The sequence below is a fragment of the Dermacentor variabilis genome, chromosome 1 (assembly GCF_050947875.1).
Source record: "Dermacentor variabilis isolate Ectoservices chromosome 1, ASM5094787v1, whole genome shotgun sequence".
Classification (NCBI taxonomy): Eukaryota; Metazoa; Arthropoda; class Arachnida; order Ixodida; family Ixodidae; genus Dermacentor; species Dermacentor variabilis.
In genome coordinates, this window is record NC_134568.1 from 44,631,017 (window position 1) to 44,653,754 (window position 22,738).

The following is a 22,738-nucleotide window of genomic DNA, read 5'->3' on the forward strand; positions in this document are numbered from 1 at the left end:
GCAGCTGCAGAATGTTTCACTGCATTCTTGCATTTACTTCAGGTCAACTTTGGGCACCATCGCCTTCATGATTGTTCTTGGAACACTTACGGATGTACTGGCATCAAGGAGAAATGGGAGTAAGTAAAACTTCTTACTGAGTGCGTTGCAACTGTACGTGAAAAAATACATGTAGCCGGACAAGCCTTCAAGTAGCGGCAGTTAGTAATTGCTTTAACTTCACAGTTCATACAGCTGTCTTCATTGCCGTGGTGCCACACGTAGTTTCACAGCTGTCAAATAAGTACCCCTCAGTATTGTAGATGCTTACCGCTATAACTTGTTTTAACTGACTACTGGACACTCGTAGATCTAGTCTCACTTTCTCCGTGACAATGTTAGTGAAGCTAGATATTTAAATGGCCAGCTGTGGTCGTATAATACGGGGACATTGGAAGGGTGAACAGCAGTATGTCATGACATCAGCGAATTTTCGCCGCTGTACTAACATGCCGCTCTCGACTTCGTGCAACGTGAATACGGGCACCTTTCCTGTCAACATGAATCCCTAATAGTTATAGCTTGGGCGAGCAGAGCTGGGGCGCCTTGGCTCACGTCCCATCATGGGAGAGATTTTGGTTTTTCTTGAAGAGGCCCCATACGAAGCCAGACATGCGACAGGCCCAAAGTGGGCTTGAAGAGCCCAACGTTTGTTTGTATTATACATGAAAAGCATTCTTTGGCTCTTCCGCACAAACGGCATTGCAATACTTCATGACTAATCATTGAGGCGCCATCTATGGAACCCTAGCGCTGTGTAGAGGCGGGAAATCCAGCGCGAAGCGGGGTGTAGTGCCAAAGAAACTTAATGTTTTTTAAGATAGCTATGTTTTCGACTCTCACCGTATTCGGGAGCCTACAGAAAGGGGACAAGAGTATCTGAAATGCAACAAATATTCGAATATTTGTGTGTGTGTGTGTGTGTGTGTGTGTGTGTGTGTGTGTGTGTGTGTGTGTGTGTGTGTGTGTGTGTGTGTGTGTGTGTGTGTGTGTGTGTGTGTGTGTCTTAAATTAAAGTAATTAAATACCGAGGTTCGTCGTGCCAAAACCGAGATATGATTACGAGGCACGCCGTAGTAGGCGACAACACTTTTACTTTGCACACCTCGGGTTCTCTAGCGCGCATTTTTGGGCGTTTTTTTTTCGTTTCGCCTCCATAAACATGTGGCCGCCGCAGCTTTCATTTAGTCCCGTGAACTCGGGCTTAGCAGCGCAACCCTGTAGCCACTACGCAGTCACTACGGGATGTGTGTACGTGTGTGCGTGCTCACGTGAAAAAAAAAGTACGTGTTTTCTTGCTTTCTTTTGGTTTTGGCATTTTACAAGATCTGCCCCGCTTGGGATGACGCTCCCCGCAACTCGCCGTGGTGGCTGCGTAGGTACGGTGTTGTGCCGCCGAGTACAAGATAGCAGGTTGAATCTCCGGCTCTAACCAACTTTGTGTCTTACGGAAACACTCGGTTGCAAGCTAAAAATAGCTTTAACGTTTACGGGAAATGCACAACATGGCATAGAGCAAATATGTTTAGGAATGCTTTTCCCCTTGCTGTAGAAGGACTTTTCATACCCCAACTTAGAAAAACAGTTAAAATATAACAGATGTTAGTAAGTGACATGACGCGTGCGTTGCGCTCAATCTGTGTGCGCCAAAAACTATGTAAAACGTAATTATTTCTAACACTCTAATATTAAACGTATGCTACTTTTATTGACTATGTCGCTTTTCATATTGATTTGTGAAAATTATTGTTCTATTTCTTTGTTTATGCTATCTAGATTTGTTTTGTACCGGCTGTATTGGCCCATGACTAACATTTATGCTTCGGGCTCAGATGAAATGCCCAACTTTGTTATATAGTGTTTCGACTGAACTGATTGACTGATTAAATGTTCTATTTGATGGGATAGCACTTTAGCCTCATCCGAAAATGGAAAAAGGGGAGAACGTCGGTGCGGGGTGTAAGGCGCGATACGAAGAGCAGGATCTACAAAGGGTGTAACAGCCGCGATTTACTTGGCGCAAGCCAGTAGATATTGCAAGGCGGCGCGATGGTCTTCTAGGTCACCCACAGGTCGGATTCATACCTAGTAGATCGGTATCTCTTGTCGTCACAGGTGCTCAATAAAGCCTTCATTCGTATATTCATTCATTCATTTTGATGAGGGTAGAATGCAAAAACGCTCTCGTACTTCGATTAGGTGTATGTTACAGAACACTTGGTGATCATGGTTATCGGGGCATTCACTACGGCAACTCTCAAAGCAGGGAAGTTACTGTTGGAGCTTAATGCCACTAATTTAATTCTTTTTTCGTGAAGTATTTCCAGTATTAGATGTTCTCAGTTGTTTGTGTTGCATTTTAGATGAAGTAGTTAGGGCCAAAAATGACCAAGAGATGGCGTGAATGTTAGCTATGGGAATATGGCTGAGAAGCGTTTTAACTGTGTCCTATCTATAGAGAAAATATGCATGCTAGGGTTACAGTGTGCTTCTGGCATTGTAGGGTACTAAGTATTTTGTGTTCAATTATAGTATATGTGTGTGTGGGCAACGTTTCTTTCTATAGCTTTTGAGAACTGTGGCTTCTAATTTTTTTTTCCCTTTGCATAACACAGATGTACTCAGAGCCTCCAGTTGTCCCATATCCAAAATCTACAGGAGGTTTCAGCGAACACTTTTGAAATTTTCTGAAAATTGCCTGTGGCAGATAGCAAAATTCTGGTCCGTGAGCTGGTCTACTCAAAGAGGCGGACATTACTTACGAAAAAAATTGAAATGCATAATCGACTTATTAACAAAAATTCACTAATTAAGTTTTAGCTAATCATCTGATAGCACATATTGCAATTTACAAATTCTAGCCCGGGATTTTGCAGGGTGGATCCACTTGGAAATAATACGGTGGCGTTCCAGTTAGAGAAATGCGTTGGCGTTCCAGTTCAGGGCTTCAATGTATAAAACGCCGTTTTTTAAGAAAGTAACCGGAATGACAGCGCGTTTTTACCGCACGTTTGACGGCGCATATCTTCTTTAAAGTGGATATGTGTTGGAGTCTCTCGCTAGAATTAGTAGATTGCAATATGTTGGTTGGTTGGTTGAAAACCTCTATTGAGGTCCTGCAAGGCGCGCGTTAGCACGCAGTTGGCTACTGCCATGTCGGCACCGTCGGGCCAATCCTGTCGGCCGCTCTGGGGGCCTGCTGGACGGCCCAGAGTTGGTCGACCAGGAGCGGGCTGCGGAGGGCTGCCTCTCACCTGGCCGAGGCAGTATGGGGGCTTATGCAGTTCGAGTTTTTGTGCAAATAATGTACGCCTCTTCGAGTAGATCAGCTCATTGACAAGAATTGTACGCTCTGTCACAGGCAATTTTTAAAATGGTCGCAGTTTCGCCGAAGAATCCATTGCAATAGCAAATTAGCAGACGAACTAAGGACTATAATGTTATCGGCCGTACAAACTTGCAAACATCTCCTTGCTAACTAAATTAACAAACATGGTGTCAGTGCGCACAGCTAACATGAACACATTTCACTTGATAACCGCGGACACTCGCTGTAAAAACGCTGGCGTGAGGAAACGTGGCAGCAGCCGCGAGCGAAGTGACCTCCATGCTGTACATCGTTTCAACGCAAAGTGAGCGCCGACAACACGCAACATGCACAAAGCAATGAGCCGCCGACGCGAATATACTTTGCTCCCAACACAGAGCGCCCGCAAGATACGGCGGCAGGAACGCGCGCAGCCGCCACAGGTGCAGTTGCAGCCGCAGTAGAACGCTGCCCCCCGCCCTCCCCTCCCCTCCCCTCGGTGCCCCGCAACGTGCGGTGCCTTGCGCGCGACGGAAGACGGCGCGATTCCTTTTCGCTTCGGTCCTTTTCGAGCTGGCGAGATTGAGCTGCGATCGTCGGCTCTCGCAGGCTTTCACTCGCACTACAGCGTAGGGCGTGCGGCGACTTGTACTTTATCGGAACCTCAAAGGGATGGCTACGCCGGCGCCGATGGCAGAAATGTGCTTAGAGTGTTCATATAATTGCTATCGCAATAAAATTTTTGAATGTGTTCGCTGAAGCACCCTGTATAAATGCCGATAGCAAGGCTTTTGTGGCGCCTCGCGAAGTGGCCTGTTAGTGGTAGTCTATCGTATTTAGCGTCGCTTCGTTTTTAGGCGAGAGCCTTAAGTGGCTCGTTGCAATGGTTCATACCCGAAAAAGCGGCGTCTAGTCCAGTCTGGAATGGCTCCTACCCCCGTAAGCAAGCAAGAACGCAATGGCTGAATATGAATGAAGAAGCGAAAGAATGATGAAGGAAAGCAAGAACGAACGAAAGAAAGACGGAGAGACGGAAAGAAAGAGAGAACGAAATAAATAACGAAAGAACCTTTAGGTAGTGCACTGTGTGCTCGCATGTGTCGTTGGGAAGGTCAACCTACAGCGCCATACGTTTACTTCAAACTGCGGCTCGTTATGACGTGCAAGAAGTCTGACCCCTCCGATCATATAACTTAATGCACTACCATGCGTGCAGCAAGCTTTCGCCTTCACGTGTTAAAGGAATCTAGAATGCTGCCGAAGTTTTATTGAGTCATCCGTGCATTCGGTCCATCGTTTGGTGACCGATTTCTAACCTACATGAATGCCGCGATGCGGCAGTGACAACGCTTGAACCGTGGGATCCAAACGACAGCCATTACGTATGCTGTGATCTTTCTACAGCCCCAGCAATGGTTATCGAGGACCAAGAGCTGCCAAGTGTCACCATGTACGCCTTACTGATCTTTTATTTTCCTCACCATAGGTGTTTATAAACGTCTTGTGAATACATCTAACAGGCTTGCCAGCCGTTAGAAAAGTTCCGTGCGTTACTTTTAATCATAGTCTCCGTCAGGCTAGCCACGACGATCGAGTTCATCTTCTACAACAGCCACGGTGGCTCAGCGGCTATGGCCTTCTGCTACTGAGCACAAATTTGCTGCTTCGATCCTAGGGCACAGCGGGCACGTTTTGCTTGTGGCAAAATGCAAAAATGTTGGCGTACTCAAATTGAGGTGCCTGTTCAAGAGTACCAGGTGGTCAGAATTATTATCAGCACTCTGCTACAACGCCCCTCATAGCGCCAGCGATGCTTTGGGTCGTTAAACCATATCAATCAATCAATCAATCAATCAATCAATCAATCAATCAATCAATCAATTGTCTTCTTTCTTACAGAACGCTCGACGTGCGTAGCCTTACTAATCGAGACGCTGAAGTCCTTCTCCCTGGTGTCCAACACAAGAATGATGCTTAGCGTCGCCAAGGACAAAGGCTCCGACTCGTACACCTACCGTTTCTTTCATGGCCTTCGCTTCTTCAGCATTGCCTGGGTTGTGGTTGGTCACTGCTACGGCTCTCCTTCTGACACGTGGTGTGAGTTCCAACACAATGTCAATGAGCATACGTACACACACATATATGTAACATTATTGCTTGGAGCGACCATTTTATATTAACCTCAGTGAGTCCGATGCTCCAAATTTGATACCTAAAAATTTCTTATTTCGGGAACTGGATATCTTACGGAACGCTCATAGAAGCATATTTTATTTCCCGGGGGCAGTTTTCAGCTGTGGACAGTTTACTGCTTGATTCATTACAATGCGAATTAATTTTGACCGAAATATTATTGCATTGTTTCTTTTTTGCACGAGTGTACTGTTACTCGCCATGAGCAGAAAGAAATGTGAACAAGTTTTTTTTTTTCGTGTGGTAAAGTGTTTGAGCTTCTTGGCGTTAATGCTCAAAGGAGGCTTCAAGATTACCGCGTAACAATTTAATAAGGTAAAGTGCATACTTTACGCTATGCACGCCAGTAGTGTTTCCAGTGTTGTCATTACTTGGTGTCTCTTTACACACGTCCTTTTTTTTCCTTTTGCGCTGGTTAATACCATGCTTGGCATCACCCGCGGTATGCGTCCTACGAGTAGTTAGAATTCTTAAGGTTGTGCGTTTGACTGCATGGCCGGCTCTATTATGTCCCTAATGACTTTCCCTATTATACAGGAGAACTAGTGCTAGGCAAGAGATACCATGAGCACTGACATTATTTAGTAAATAAGAGCGTGCGACATTTCTGCTATATTTTCAGACAGAGGCAGCGCCACTCTGGCATCCGATTGCACATTGCGTTCAACGAAAAAAGAATAAAATTAGAAGCTCCCAGGAACGTATCACTATGCACTTAATAATCTCAGTGATTTAGGCACCGAAAGCAGTGCACAAACTTACCTCTAATTTTGGGGGCGGGTGTTATTTATGGTCGTAGTGGCCGCATCGCGATGGGGGCTTAAATGCTGAAATGATCGTGCACACCCGGTGGCAAAAGTTTACGGACCACGGTATCTCCGAAAACGTTCAGTACCGAAGCAGCCTGTAGCAGTAGCCAGTAACGCTGTATAAGAAAATGTTAGCATATTATAGTCGAGGACCTAAATTCAAATACCAGAGTGCGTGTTGAGGTTGCGGAGATATGCTGCTTTTTCTCAGATTTCGTGTCCCACATTATTTTTCGCCGGCTCTACATAAAAGTGGGAACTAAACGGTTCCAATTACTCCTGAAACTTCACCAAAGGTGTTTGTCATAGCCCGTACATGTTACTTTGGGATATTAAACCCAATGAGTTATTGCTATTATTACTTATGGTTGATTAATTTGTTTCCTTTCAGCCCGTACTATCAGCAACGTCACATTCGCTGGTAAATGGCTCACCATGATTGTGACTGCAGGTGTTATAGGCGTCGACACTTTTTTCTTTTTGAGGTGAGTACACAAACTACACTTTGTTTTATTATTTTGATTAAGCAATAATATTTGAGAGAACATCACTTATGAAAGACATTTTGGGCGTGCCAAAATGGGAGATCACGGAGAAAGGTTGCTATTTGAATCAGAACTTGAGCACCTCTATAGTCCTTACGGGCCGAAATTCTCGAAATCATTACCGCGACCGTGACGAAAATAGAGACTCCAATGAAACAATGCAGTACCACATTAAGTTTGCATTTGCAACACTGGAACGGAGGTTGGCAGAAACGAGGAAGACGCAAGGGGATTTCCGCCACGTTTATACAATTTCTCGCCACCTTGACGTTAAAGTGCGCATACGGCAGTAAGTTTGCCGATGCAATCTCGGCTGATGCAGGCGGCTGTGTCACTTCGGTTTCAATATTTGGCAAAAATGCATGTCACTCGGACAACGACCAAAGCCCCTTATCCACTCGCAAAGAAGTATACGAATACGCCAGTCACTGCGAATGATCACTGCCACTGAAGCAGCACGCTGCTAGCCCTGTGGTGGGCTGGAAGGGTGGGCGTTTATCTCAACGAAAAAATGCCTTCATACTTTCTAGATTTTTCTGTTGTAAAATAAGTCACCTAAATATTGGTAGGTCATTTGCGAAGCCTCCTCTTGGCTTTTGTGTCCGGCCATTGCGTACAAGCCAAATGTCTACAGAGCGCCGCTTCATACTCCACCCGAAGCACAATCACTGGGTAGCATACATGTTCGTTGGAGCATACATGGCAACGATGACGATGAATTTTCTACATCCAATTGTAGGGCAGGTTATCGCGGATGAAGAAGCGATGTGTGAAATTTAGATGTTCATGTGCTCGTTATTGTTAGACCAATAAATTGTTAAGACCAAAAACAAGAAAGTGAATCCGGTGGCTACGGATTACAAAAAAAAGAAGAAAAAAAAGGAGACGAGAAACGAAACCCGCAACCGCAACCTTTCGCTTATTGCTAATATACAGTGTGAATCAAATTTGTCTAGAGTGTAGACGTGGCCAATTTTGTCGCCATCGATCGCGCAGGGCGACGCCGCAAGGAAACCACTGCGCCGCTGACGCCGCATACGTGCTCCATGCGCTCGTAACCAACAGATCTCAACCCTAGTCACTACCGCGAGGGGACGCTGGCGTAGTCTGCCGCCAATTGTATGAGAAAGGCGAAAATGTAATGAAGTGGCGAAAGTTCACTACTGGCTGAAGCATTGATGTCCTCTCTCTCCATTGTTGTTCACGTCTTATGTGAAAGGCAATGGAAGACGACTGGAAAAAAATGAATTAGGGTTTGATTTATCAAGCATGCGATACGGAGAAATGGTGCAACAGAACGTCCCCGGACTAATGTATGCGGATGACATAGTGCTAAGAGTGGACAATTCAAGATATTTACGTACACTTGCGAAAATGTGCGGCAACGCAGCGACTAATCTAGGCCTTAAGTTTAGCACAGAGAAATGGGGAAATATGTTCTTTATTGAAGAGACGAGTAATTATGCGGTGTGAATTCAACAGAAGGCCATACCCATATTGCAGTAATATGTAAACCTCCGCGTATACATAAACGAAGGAAAGACGTACTAAAGCACCCACCAAGATTATCTTGAAATAAAGGGAAAGCGGAAAGCAGCAACAATGAAACATAGAGCACTTTTGGGTCACAATAAATATGAGAAAGTGTGTGGCATCCGGAAAGGAGTAATGGTGCCAGCTGTAACGTCTGCAAATGTAATTCTTTCACTAAAATAAGATATCTTGCCGGGTTTGGAAGTTAACCAAAGATCAGTATGCCGGTAGGCTTTGAGAGCCCTTGGCAAAACCACAAATGAGACAGTGCAGGGTGATATGGGTTGAGCCTCGTTTCAGGTAAGAGGAGCCTAGTGCAGAATTAGTTGAACAGAAAGACTCAGCAACATGGATCAAAATAAATGGGCGACTAAATTGCACAAGTATCTGTACCTGAAAACCGCAGACAGGGGATAGAGGAAGAGGTCAAAAAAGTTGGCAACCAAGTACAGGGTAAGTGAAAGTGTAAATAGACAACCAGGAGTCATGAAAAAGAATGTGGGAGAAACAGAGACAGTGAATTTGATGCAAAGAATAGTAACATCAAAAAGCATGGAGATTTAGAGGAATAATAAGAAATTACAAGTGAAACTCGGTACGATAACACGAAGGGAAGTGCCTTGCTATCTGAGGCTCGAGCTGGTTCCCTAAGGAATAAACATGCCGGAGCAAATATTTGCAACAAGATTAGGCATGTGTATGCTGCAGCAAAATTCTGGAGAGCACTCAGCACATCCTAATGGAACGCGAAGGTATTCACCCAGTGAGACCCGTAGGCAACGTACACCTTCCAGAACCATTTGGATTTAAAGTGAACGGAAGCATCAACCTGTCAGCAATCGAGATAAGCAAGAGACATTTAGAGTACTTGTGGAAAAAAGTCGCAGTTTTGCCTGAAAGGTGAAGCATCAATCGCGATAGCAAATTAGCAGACAGCTATACAAAGTCAGGATAGTAGCTTCATCTGCTCTATAAACTTGCATGAACACTCGCTTACTACCTAATTTAATAAACTCGGTGTCACGCGCGCCAAAGCAAACATAACCACATCTCAAACGATGACCGCGGAAACTCACTGTCAGAACATGAGTGAGGAAGCGCGGTAGCAGGTGCGAGCGAATTGACGTTCGTGCTGCCTCTTGCTTCAACGCGAAGCGGCGGGAACACAGAGCATACGAAGCTATCGGACCTCGGTGCGAATAGAAGACTAGACAATGTCCACAGCGCAGATCACTTTTCAGATAAGGTTCGCGAGGTCGCGCCTTACGCATTAGCTGCCAAGTGGAACCTCTCTTCGCTCCTTCGCCTGGTGCGTTGGTTGCGACGGAAGACGGCGCACTTCCTTCATGGTTTCCTCCCTTGCGCGCGCGAGATTGCAGGGCAATCGTCGGCTCACCCTTCCACGCTTTCACTCGCACATACAGCATACGGCGCGTGGTTACGATGCTATCGCCCTTGGACTTTATAGGTAACATGACGGCGACGCCGACGCCAGCAGCAGAAATGTGCCTGGAAGGTTCATACAATTGCTATCGCAATGAAAAGCAGGGAAGTGATTAATGCGACCGGATCTGTTACAGGTATAGGTGGCGTTACAAGGTAGATAAGTTTTGAGCAAGACAAAAAAAGAGATTAAAAAGATGCTACCAAAATGCTATAATTAAAAGCATGTATAGATTACCTGAGTAACTCATGCAGGCTAGGTGACTATTCGTCACCGCGCCGTTTCAAAGGGGATTCCCATAAATCATCATCATCGTCGTCAGTTAGCCGCTCGAGACAAGTGCAGTTCATCCTTTACTGGTGGCACGGCAGGTCACTTCACGTTTTCGCAAACATGAACGCTTTAAGGCCACAGACGAAGGCCCCTGGACAACATGCAGTGCCCCACTCCGCGAACAAGCAGCTTGCCATCAGAATGTAAAATTCAGAATTTGTGTTGTGGTGCCACCAGTAATATTCGTACAGTAGCGAACATAAAGATAAGATATTCATTTTGGGTTCTGTCAGCTTAGAATAGAATACCTTGGAATAATGCTGCTGCGTTATGGCAGACAGCTAGCCTAGCGCCATAGTTTCTTTAAAGTACGTGGCCATGTGACTTTAGTCATACCGCAGAGTCTACACACCGTGCGCACGAATTGGGTATTCGAAGAATGTATCACAAGGATACCTCATAGATCGTCGTCATCATCATCATCATAATCAGCCTGCTTTTTTTCCACTGCCGGTCGAAGGCCTCTCTCTGCGATCTCCAATAACCCCTGTCCTGCGCCAACCGATTCCAACTAGCGCCCACGAATTTCCTAATTTGATCGCTCCACCTAGTCTTCAGCAGTCCTCGACTGCATTTCCCTTCTCTTGGTACCCATTCTGTAACCTTAATAGTGCAACGGTTATCTAACCGGCGCATTACATGACCTGCCTAGCTCCATTTTTTCTCTAGATGCCAATTAGAATGTCGTTTATACCCGCTTGCTCTCTGATCCAAACCGCTCTCTTTCTGTCTCTTAACGTTATGCCTAGCAATGTTCGTTCCATCGCTCTTTGCGTGGTCCTTAACTTGTTCTCAAGCTTCTTTGTCAGTCTCCAAGACTCTGCCCTATATGCCAGCACTGGTAAAATGCACCGATTGTACACCTTCCTTTTCAATGATAGTGGTAAGCTTCCAGTCAGGAGCTGACAATGTCTGCCGTACGCGATCCAACCCATTTTTATTCTCCTGTGAATTTCCTTCTCATGGTCAGGGTTCCCTGTCAGTCATTGACCTAGGTAAAAGTACTCCTTCACAGACTCTAGATGCTGACTGGCTATCCTGAACTCTTGTGCCTTTGCCCGGCTATTCATCATTATCTTTATCTTCTGCATATTAATCTTCAACGCCACTCTTACACTCTCTCTGTTAATGTCCTCAATCATTTGTTGTAGCTTGTCTACATTGTTTCTGAATAGAGCAATGCCATAGGCGAACCGAAGGTTGCTGAGATATTCGCCATCGATCCTTACTCCTAAGCCTTCCAAGTTTAATGGCTTGAATACTTCCAAGCACGCAGTAAATCACATTGAAGAGATTGTGTCTCCTTGTCTGACCCCTTGTTTATGGGTATCTTCCTGCTTTTCTTGGGTAGAATTAAGGTGGCTGTAAAACCTCTGTAGATATTTTCGAAGGTTTTTACGCAAGCGTTATATACTCCTTGATAACGTAAAGCCTCTATGACTGCTGGTATCTCTACTGAATAAAATGCGTTTTCGTAATCTATGTGAGCCATATAGAGAGGCTCATTGGACTCTGCGGATTCCTCGATAACCTGATTAATGACATGGATGTCATCCATTGTAGAGAATATCTTCCTGAAGACAGCCTGTTCCCTTGGTTGAATAAAGTCCAGTGTTGCCCTTATTCTATTGGAGATTATTTTGGCAAATATTTCATATAATACTGGGAATAAGCTAATGAGCCTATAATTTTTCATTTCTTTAATGTCTCTCTTTTGTAGATTAGTATAATGTTTGCATTCTTCGAGTTTTCTGGAACCCTTGTAGTCGATAGACACTTCGTGTAAAGAGCCGCCAGTTTCCCAAGTATTCATCATCATCATCATCAGCCTGGTTACGCCCACTGCAGGGCAAAGGCCTCTCCCATACTTCTCCAACAACCCCGGTCATGTACTAATTGTGGCCATGCCGTCCCTGCAAACTTCTTAATCTCATCCGCCCACCTAACTTTCTGCCGCCCCCTGCTACGCTTCCCTTCCCTTGGCATCCAGTCCGTAACCCTTAATGACCATCGGTTATCTTCCCTCCTCATTACATGTCCTGCCCATGCCCATTTCTTTTTCTTGATTTCAACTAAGATGTCTAACTCGCGTTTGTTCCCGCACCCAATCTGCTCTTTTCTTATCCCTTAACGTTACACCTATCATTCTTCTTTCCATAGCTCGTTGTGTCGTCCTCAATTTGAGTAGAACCCTTTTCGTAAGCCTCCAGGTTTCTGCCCCGTAGGTGAGTACTGGTAAGACACAGCTATTATATACTTTTCTCTTGAGGGATAACGGCAACCTGCTGTTCATGATTTGGGAATGCATGCCAAACGCACTCCAGCCCATTCTTATTCTTCTGATTATTTCCGTCTCATGATCCGGATCCGCCGTCATTACCTGCCCTAAGTAGATGTATTCCCTTACGACTTCCAGTGCCCGGCTGCCTATTGTAAATTGCTGTTCTCTCCCGAGACTGTTATGCATTACTTTAGTTTTCTGCATATTAATTTTTAGACCCACTCTTCTGCTTTGCCTCTCCAGGTCAGTGAGCATGCATTGCAATTGGTCCCCTGAGTTACTAAGCAAGGCAATATCATCAGCGAATCGCAAGTTACTAAGGTATTCTCCATTAACTTTTATCCCCAATTCTTCCCAATCCAGGTCTCTGAATACCTCCTGTAAACACGCTGTGAATAGCATTGGAGATATCGTATCTCCCTGCCTGACGCCTTTCTTTATTAAGATTTTGTTGCTTGCTTTATGGAGGACTACGGTGGCTGTGGAGCCGCTATAGATATCTTCCAGTATTTTTACATATGGCTCATCTACACCCTGATTCCGTAATGCCTCCATGACTGCTGAGGTTTCGACTGAATCAAACGCTTTCTCGTAATCAATGAAAGCTATATATAAGGGTTGGTTATATTCTGCAAATTTCTCTATCACTTGATTGATAGTGTGAATATGGTCTATTGTTGAGTAGCCTTTACGGAATCCTGCCTGGTCCTTTGGTTGACAGAAGTCTAAGGTGTTCCTGATTCTATTTGCAATTACCTTAGTAAATACTTTGTAGGCAACGGACAGTAAGCTGATCGGTCTATAATTTTTCAAGTCTTTGGCGTCCCCTTTCTTATGGATTAGGATTATGTTAGCGTTCTTCCAAGATTCCGGTACGCTCGAGGTCATGAGGCATTGCGTATACAGGGTGGCCAGTTTCTCTAGAACAATCTGTCCACCATCCTTCAACAAATCTGCTGTTACCTGATCCTCCCCAGCTGCCTTCCCCCTTTGCATATCTCCTAAGGCTTTCTTTACTTCTTCCGGCGTTACCTTCGGGATTTCGAATTCCTCTAGACTATTTTCTCTTCCATTATCGTCGTGGGTGTCACTGGTACTGTATAAATCTCTATAGAACTCCTCAGCCACTTGAACTATCTCATCCATATTAGTAATGATATTGCCGGCTTTGTCTCTTAGCGCATACATCTGATTCTTGCCAATTCCTAGTTTCTTCTTCACTGTTTTTAGGCTTCCTCCGCTCCTGAGAGCATGTTCAATTCTATCCATATTATACTTCCTTATGTCAGCTGTCTTACGCTTGTTGATTAACTTCGAAAGTTCTGCCAGTTCTATTCTAGCTGTAGGGTTAGATGCTTTCATACATTGGCGTTTCTTGATCAAGTATTATGTCTCCTCAATCTTTGATTAAATCTACGGTTATTCCATCTTCTGCCGCACTTCCTCGTTTCACGTCTTGGAAGGCCCTTCTGACCTCATCGCCAGTTACAGGAGCAGTTTCTGTATCCTGTTCATTACTGTTTCTAATGGAGGTATCCTGACTCCTCTGGGTATCATACAGGTCAGCATAGTATTCTTCCGCTTCTTTTACTATATCTTCGAGATTGCTGATGATATTTTCCTGCTTATCTTTCAGTGCATACATTGTATACAATGTATACAGTGCATACATTGCATACATCAACTATTATTTTAAATATAAGTGCGCGCTGATGAGAGGTATTTCAGTGATAGGTGGACAGGTTAGTCGAGGAAAAGCTTTGGCATGGTACTACAACCTTAATATATAACAGGACGAGATGAACAAACAAAAAAAGCACACGTACGCGTCCCCTCTCACACAAACTCGAAACAAAGTAGAAGTAAGCACAGTGACTTAAAGGAATGGAAAGTGGAGCTTCATCGCACCATAGATAAACGAAATGTTATGCATCTCTGGCCCTTTGTCTGCCCTACCGAGATCCATAACATCTTGTTTATGTTGGATAATCGATTCGATATTCGATACTTCTTTATTCACTTGTGTTTCCACATGGCATAACGTCCTAATGGAGTTAAATATAAGCATGCATGCCCGCTGTATAGAATAATGCGGCGCCGACTTATAAGATGTGTTGCCTATAGTAAACCTTTAATAGCCTTCATCTTGATCCCGCTTCAATGTCACACATTTATGAACGCTTTCGCGAATTGCCTTTGTCCGAGGACATGTCCAGTGTAAATGGCAGGCATACGTTGCCGACGCAGGAGCAGAGCACTTGGGACACTGGAAAATGTCTTCGTACAGTTGACCCCAACAAGCGACGGCTGGTGTAAGGGCCGCCCCGGCCCGAAGTCGCCGGAGAGAGACTTCCTCCACCCGAGAAATATTATGGGGAAGGTAGCGGTCACGCCGGAGGATGGATTTTCGGGCAATGAAAACAGAGCGGAGGTCAGAGGGAAAGGAGAGAGGAGGTGTTAGGGATGTCTAGAAAAAGTGAACAGTGCCATCCAAAAAGTCATTGCTGTGGTCACGACCATGTGCTGCATTCAGTGTACAGTAAGGTTCACACGTGTAGAACTGTGAATTTTGTGTATCTGCTCACAAATTCGCAATGTCTGTCTTCCTTTGGAGTTAACCGCCGTGTCCATGTATATTACACAGCGTCCCGTAAGTGCGGTCGTTTCACTTGCTGCAATTGGTTGAACCCGCCGGCGGTGCTTTGTCTTGTTGTTATTGGTTAGAAATGTATACTTCCACGGCGGAAGGCTGACCAAGTTCGCAAGGCACAATCTTCATAGAAATAAGCATAGAGTGCTGCAAATGTCAGTATGTGGCATCTTTTGAGCTTTAATGCTTGCTGTCGCTGCTCAACGAGCTCAGGAATGGCGTTAAGCAGTGCGTGCTCTCGTTGCATTGGTATGATGAGGAAGGGCCGTAATTTCCCTCATGGCTCTCACGTCCCATTGTTGAGCAATCAGACGCACGAACTGCGCTTGAGATATAATGTGAGGCTGCAGGACGGAGCGCACCAGGCAACGGGCCAAGTGAGTGTGAGCCCCTCCACTCCGTGGCGCAATTCTGGGAAACAGATGAACTGTTGTTTCTGCTGATGTCTTGCTTATCTACTTCAACCACTTCACACTAGACCCCGACTGGCAAAGTTCCAGGCCAAGAGCTCGCAGCTCTTCAATTCCAGGAATCAGCGATGAACCAATCTTAAGATGGAAGTCACCATCGCAAACTGACTTTCTGCCCGGTTTGTTGGCAACGTCTATTTAGTGATATTTCTGTGTCGATAGCTGGAGTCCAGCGGACTGCACGTATTTGTATCACACATCAAGGCATTTCTGAAGTTCTTTACATTGTATCTCAAGGTTTCTGTGAGTGGACTACGATGTGACCTCGTCAGCATCAATAAAAAATCTTATATTTTCAGCATCCTGTAGTTTATACGCTAGAGACATGAAGGCTATATTAGATAACAACGGGCCGGAACGGAGCCTTGTAGTGGGTGACTCACGGTTCGATGGAAAACAACCGAATTGCTTCCCGGCTACATGCATAGAAAATGTTTGGCTGATTAAGAAGGAGTGTACAAATTTCTTCACCTGAAGCGGCAAGCCGAGTGTTTCGATGTTTCGTAGAATGTCGTAGCCACCACAGTGCGCACCAAATGACTGTAAGGTGGTACGGGCAGGACTTCATCTGCTAGTATAGCTCGGCCATTTTCCGTATCTAACTACGGCCTGAATCCCATCAGAGCTGGATGGTATTTGTGGCTGTGTTAGAGCCACCACAAAAGCCGGGTAGCCAGCATTCGCTCAAGGAATTTGTAGATCGTGGTGTCAAAGAAATTGGCCAGAGAGCTTCAAAGCTTGCTGCGGGCTTTCCTGGTTTACGTATATATGGGTACCCCTACGGATGTTTCCGCTCAGGTGGGAAAGATCCCTCGATCCATTCGCTATTCGTAACCTGGAGTAAAGTGTCAATGGCCTCACCTTCCAAGTTCTTAAAAAGCTCATATGGGAGGCGGTCATGTCCAGGCGTTGATTGTTGCTTTGTGCCTTCAATTGAAGCGAGCATGTCCGCTTTTGTGAATGGCATCGTAATACCCAAAGTATCATCCGCATCAAATGATGGAGAATTTGCCGGTGCTTGCTGGTTATTTGGGAAAAAAAAGCTGACAGCGGCTTGCTTGGGAAAATCTTTTTGCCTAAGGTTGAGAGCCAGTCAGATTCCTTACGATGGGACTGCATGATAACCACCGCGCTCCCTGACCTGAAAAACGCTCCAGAATTTCCTTTTCCTGCTCCGGAGCCTAGGTGATCAAACCGATCACGCCTGCGGTTTCTTGACAGTTGCTTTTCGTAGCGCGGGGCATGCACAGTGATGCGGTTAGACAAAGCGCGGGCTTAGTGTTGCAAAGGGTTGCGATTAGTCGCATGTTCTGCCTGGCGGCGATGCGCCCATAGGCTGAGAAGGTTTAGGTTAGGGGTCGGTTGGATTTTATTTACTGCCGTAGAGATCGTCGAGTCGTGTGATATTGTTTCTAAGGTGGAAATGACAGTTGTTGAATCAAATGGATTTGCTCTGTCACCGTCGTAGACCTTTCCCCAATCGGTTACCCGTATTTTGCGACTAAGTTTCTCCATGTTCATGTATTCAGTGTGTATACCGATCAACACGGGCGAGTGGTCACTTCCCCATGCATCTGGCTCAGCGGCCCAGGTAGGACATCCAGGACCAAGCCACCAAGTGAGGTCCAGCGCGTGAGATCGAGTTGTTGGGATGGTAGGGACGCTTGGATGATCCAGAAGGACGAAGTTTGAATCCGTAAGACTTTGTAGACCCGTCTGCCTCTTTTGGAGTCACTTTCATAGCCCCACGTGGTGTGCGGGGCATCAAAATCACCTCTAGCAAGAACCTGAATCGGAGCCCCTGGTTATACGGACTAACTGAGATTGAGGCATGTACTGTGTATTCTCCCGTAAACTGAGCACCATACTAATGATATTTTGACCGGACTGATTAGAACCGCAACCACTTCTTGTTGTTTTGCGCACCATTTATCGAAGTTTCTCGGTGTTCGGCGGATGTTTGAATAGGTGTACACGGTGGCCTTCCCGCGTTTTTCTGCTGAATAACCTACTTACTCTTCGATTCGTTACTACTTTTCAAGAAAGATGCTATGCGCCCACCTCTAGATCTACCCAATAAACGGAGGCGTTGTCAGCGTTTGTTGAATATTTACGGGCCTTTCACCATTTTCTGACACTACTTAGCAATGCCAGACAAAAATATCAGCAAAAGTCTCCTTCCTCGGCAGCTTGTAGGCTGAATCCTCTTTTCGCTCCGAATGCGGAGCGAAGAGAGGATTAATCACCGACACCAGGGCGTGGTTAGTAATCATGTCTTACTGCTTCAACTTTTACAAAGATTTCTAGACATACACTGTCAAACGCTTCTTTTCTTATTGGAGCATTTGTTGGCTTTAGTTCATTATGCAAAGATTTTATCTTTCGTTAACCGTTGAGGAGATTTCCTGAACTATTTTGCGTTTTTCGTGCTTGCTCCTCTTGATGCGCCATTCTAAGCCGGAAAGTTTTGCTCTTGAGCATGCGCTACCTGCTTAGTGCGAAAACAAATAGAAGATGTTCAGCGAACACTGTCAATATTTTTTTTAATTGCCTGTGTTAGATAGCACATTTCCAGTTCATGAGCTGATCTATACAAAGAGGCGCACATTACTTGCGCAAAAAATTGAAATGCATAATTGACTTATTAAGAACACTTCACTAATTTATCTTCGAAATAAATTAATTATGGTGCATATTGCAATTTACAAGTTCTAGCAGGTGAGACTGCAAGCTATATCTACTTAAAAAGAATTGTGCAGATAATGCCATTTACGAGATATTCGCTCTCAAACTATTAATAAAAATGTAAAAATACACTGTCGTTCCACTTACTTTCTTAACAAAACGTCGTTTTACGTATTGAAGGGCAAAAGTAACTGGAACGCCAATGCATTTCACCGCGAAGTTTGGGAATTACTATCTCGAAACTGGTGTCATCCTCAGAATTCGTTTCAAGTGGATCCGCCTTGCAATGTCCCCTGCTGAATTTGTAAATTTCAATATGTGCCATGAGGTCATTAGTTAAACACTTAATTAGTGAAATTTAGTTAATCAGTAGAGTATGCATTTCGAGTTTTTGTGAAAGTAATATCCGCCTCTTCGAGTAGACCAGCTCACGGACTAGTATTGTGTTGGCTGTCACAGGAAATTTTTAAGAAATTATGAAAGTGTTCGCTGAAACAGCCGGTATATGAAGCATGTTGGCTGCCGCATTCGGAATGACAGAAAGTGGTTTCTAGTTATCTCAGCAAACCCTGCGAAGCAATGCCTTGCACAATATGGTTGCTGCTCTTCAGACCTCACAAGTAAACGCTACGTCAGTTTTCTTACCGTCAAAATGGGCTACACACATTCAGTACATATGGCGGATCGTGACTTGCGAGCAGCTTATAGCTAATATTTTGGCCCCTATCATGCATAAAATGAAACCAACCACAGCGTTCAAAAAAGCGCCTAAATGCGAAACCCATGCTTGACTCGGTCAAATCCGTCTCTGAGTAACGCCTAACGTTAACGTCCCAAATATACTCATTGCCCTTCCATGGGCCCGTTCACGTTAGGCGTTACCTTCTGCTGGATCTCACCAAGTCAAGCATATGCTTCAAGTTAAGTCACATTTATGAATACGAGGGCATGGGCGTCATAAATGGGTGCCCAAAACCCAAACTTTAGTGCCTAAAAATTCTGCCTCTATTATTGAAAAAGGCTTCTGCGTTTTGGCCGGTTTTATCACAAACTACAATACCATTCTTTAATCAGAATTGCTTTCATTGTAGCAATTAGAAAATTACAAGCCTAATGCGCGGCTAGGCATGTAAATGCTACTTTTCGAAGAATGTCATCCTTCACGGCGTGTGCGAATGAGTATTCCCATAAGTTACAACCTCACGTAAAAGTTTCACACTCGTATGATTCTCACAGCCGCAAGAGGTGTGGATTGTGTACGTGTAGAGTTCGTGGACTCAGACCACTGATTCAGCGTAAAAAGCACTCACCAAATTCTTTAAATATAAACTAAATAACAAACAATGCAAATAAGTAAAAATGTAGATTTGCGCGTAGCATGAACTTAATTCTAGAATCGTGAGAATTTTGTGATACAAACATATTCAGTAGGCCTCGGATGTTCGTGTTACGAAGACATTACTAAGGGTGTGGTGCAAGTTTGCAAAAATAACAAATCAGAAATACACATGTCATGTAATATTCATCTCTTTCAGCGGATTCCTTTTGGCGTACGTCGTCGAGAAGCAGAAGCGCAGTGGACCGATCCTCTTCGTCATTGCCGTTGTGCGAAGATACATAAGGTGAGTAATTACGTCAAGGAATATCTCCAGGTCACTAAAGCTCCGTACAAACGCTGTCTTCAGGACTATGGTGCCCCCGTTCTTCGTCATCATGTGCATGTACATGCTTCCGGCACTGACGTCTGGGCCCGGCGCCAAGCGTTACTTTGGCAAGTTTTTCCGCGAGGTAAACGAACACTGGAAGACGCTTCTTCTGCAAGTGGACAACTACAACCACGAATACGACGGCAGCGGAAGAATGGTGAGCCTACTAGTCCACCGATTGGCATTTCGGCGGTCATTCACAATTCGATTCGTTGCACAACTCGACCTGGTTTATATCACTTTCTCTAAAACAACTTCAGAACTGCAGCAGGAAGGATAAACATGACATAGGGCGGCTATATGTTTGTTGTGCATCTTCGTTTATGTTATCATCGTCCGCCTGTCTGTCGAATATTTCTTCAACTGGCGTATAGTCTGTTCTTAGTACACATGGTAGAATCTTTATAGCATTCAATGTGGAAAGGCTAATGAATGCTGCGCGGAAAAGCATGTGGCCAGCTAAGAGTTATTCAAAGCAGCAGGCATGTATATTCTAGAGAGCTACTCACGCGTCACCCACGCGCTACCTCTCACAATCCCCCCGATAAGCGAAGCAGACGCGCCACACTTCGCTCCGCTTGGAACATGCCCCACGATAGATTGTCCGCGCCAGCCACTATATCGCGAAATTAAATCACGTATGGAGCTTCGCTCAAATTTCGCATTAGGGAGTATCGTAATCGTCGGTTAATTTTTCTCTAGTTTTTAGTTTTGAAGTCAAGAAAGGATGAAGATGATATGTACTGTAGAGGGGTAAGGTAGGTGGGTTCAACTTGATGGATGAAGTGAGGAGGTGTGAACACACATGCTCCCCGTTGCATAATTTCGCGTTCCCTAGAGAGTAATATCAAATACTGATGCTCATAGTGTACAGAGACAAACGCTCACGGCTAGGCTAGTTCATATTAACGACAGACCACTGCTAGAATATATAATATTAGAATACCGACCTCACAAGCCACAACAGAAGGCTACGAATCTATTGTTTCTATTCTTACGGTCCACAAACCTGATCGAATGACTCTATCACTGACCAGTGTTGAGGGTTATCATATGCTGTGAACGGCAGTCATTTCGAATATGTGCACTGTTTCTTTTGTCTCTCCCACGTTATGTCCTTGTTTTTTTTCTGCGCCTCCCTCGCCCCACCCCATCATAATCATCGTAATCATCATATAATCATCAGCCTATCTTTATGTCATCTGCAGGATCAAGGCCTCTCCCTGCTATTTCTAGTTATACCTGTCTTGCGCTAGCCGACTCCAACTTGCGCCTGCAAATTTCCTAATTTCATCACCCCTCCTAGTAATCTTCCGTCCTCGATTGCGCTGTATATGTCTAGCTAATTCGACCGTCCCTCTGTCACGTGTTCGCCGAAAACTCCTTCGGCGCAATCTGATGCTCATGCGCGAAAAAAAAAGAAAGAAAGGCTGGCGATTGGCTACGCCAGTAGTGACGTAGTTGCTCTCCGTAGCAGCCGAGCGCACGCGAAGCAGCTTCTCTCTAGCTCCGAAATGGATAGGCCACAAGTCATACGTACTCCTGAGGAGCAGGCAGCCTTCGATCAGCAATGCTGCGAGCAGAACCGGGAAGGAGTTAGTTTACGCCGTGCCCATGCTGCAGCCCGGGCGCGTATTTCCAATTGCTAGTACGTACAGCGGGGCGTGGCACTTGCGGAGACGACGGGCGTTTGCGCGCATGCCCGAGTAAGAGTGGGTGCGCGAGAGGAAATGTGGGGCTTTTGCTGCTTGAATATATGACTCTGCCTAGGAACTACGCAGCAGTTTCTTCGGGCGTGTTGTATGTATAGGCATGCCGGCAGAAGTCGTGCGGCGCTGTAGTGCTTAACTTAGCATCGCGAGCTGGACGCAATTATATTTATTCAAACGTGTTTTTTACTGATGAAAACAAGGTGTCATTATTTCGCATTATAGGTGGTGCCTCCAGGACACCAAAGCGGCAACGGGGACATCAAAGCTAGAACCCGGACTGGTCCGGGGAGTGGGGCTCGCAGAGGCCTACGCGTGCCAATGGCGTATATGATCGTCAGTCCGCTACTGCGGACAGCCAATTTTTTATGCGAAGACCCCCTGGCACGCTTCGGCCTCCGCGGCCCCAACCAACGGGCCACCCTGTTTCCAGCTTTGATCCCCCCGCTACCGCTTGGGTGCCCCGGAGATCCTGCACCACCTGCTTTGTTATAACCTCAGGTGCCCTCCTGAGGTCTCCGTTTGCCGGTTACATGTGCCCTCCTGGAGCAGTGCTTGTAAATAATGCAATCTATCGTCGCGACTAAAAAAGCGACCCGCGACTTATACAACATCAGTCAGAACCTTGCCCTTTAATACACAGCGATCACCAAATAGGGCTCCGTGCCCACTCCATCACCGCGCGGGCCGCCGGCAGCGGAGCGTAAACAAACTGGACTGCACTCCGCAATGCCGGCATGCCTAGGGGACAAACGCATAACACGCGTTAAGAAACCTCCTCCGTTGAGCCTGTTCTTATGCCCGGGCTGCAGCATCGGCCCGGCGTAGACGAGATCCTTCCCGTTTCTGCTCCCGGAGTTGCTGAACGAAAGCGGTGCTCCTCAGGAGTACGTATGCGCGCGTGCTCGGCTGCGACAGAGCGCAACGATGTCGCTACTGGCGCAGCAAATCACGCGCCTTTGTTTCGCTTTTTATTTTTCGGGCATGCGCACGGGGTTGCGCTAGAGGAGTTTTCGGTGTACAGTCGACAGACA

At 45.5% G+C, this 22,738-nt stretch overlaps 1 protein-coding gene across 1 annotated transcript in view; it reads left to right on the forward strand.

Moving 5' to 3' along the window:
* LOC142576785 (nose resistant to fluoxetine protein 6-like) overlaps positions 1 to 22,738 on the forward strand; it is a 132,982-nt gene that overhangs the window by 64,355 nt on the left and 45,889 nt on the right. Inside the window, exons 5-9 of the mRNA XM_075687049.1 lie at positions 43 to 119; positions 5,246 to 5,443; positions 6,740 to 6,833; positions 19,825 to 19,911; positions 19,975 to 20,152. Coding sequence (XP_075543164.1) covers positions 43 to 119; positions 5,246 to 5,443; positions 6,740 to 6,833; positions 19,825 to 19,911; positions 19,975 to 20,152 — 634 coding nt within the window. The remainder of the gene's footprint in view (positions 1 to 42; positions 120 to 5,245; positions 5,444 to 6,739; positions 6,834 to 19,824; positions 19,912 to 19,974; positions 20,153 to 22,738) is intronic.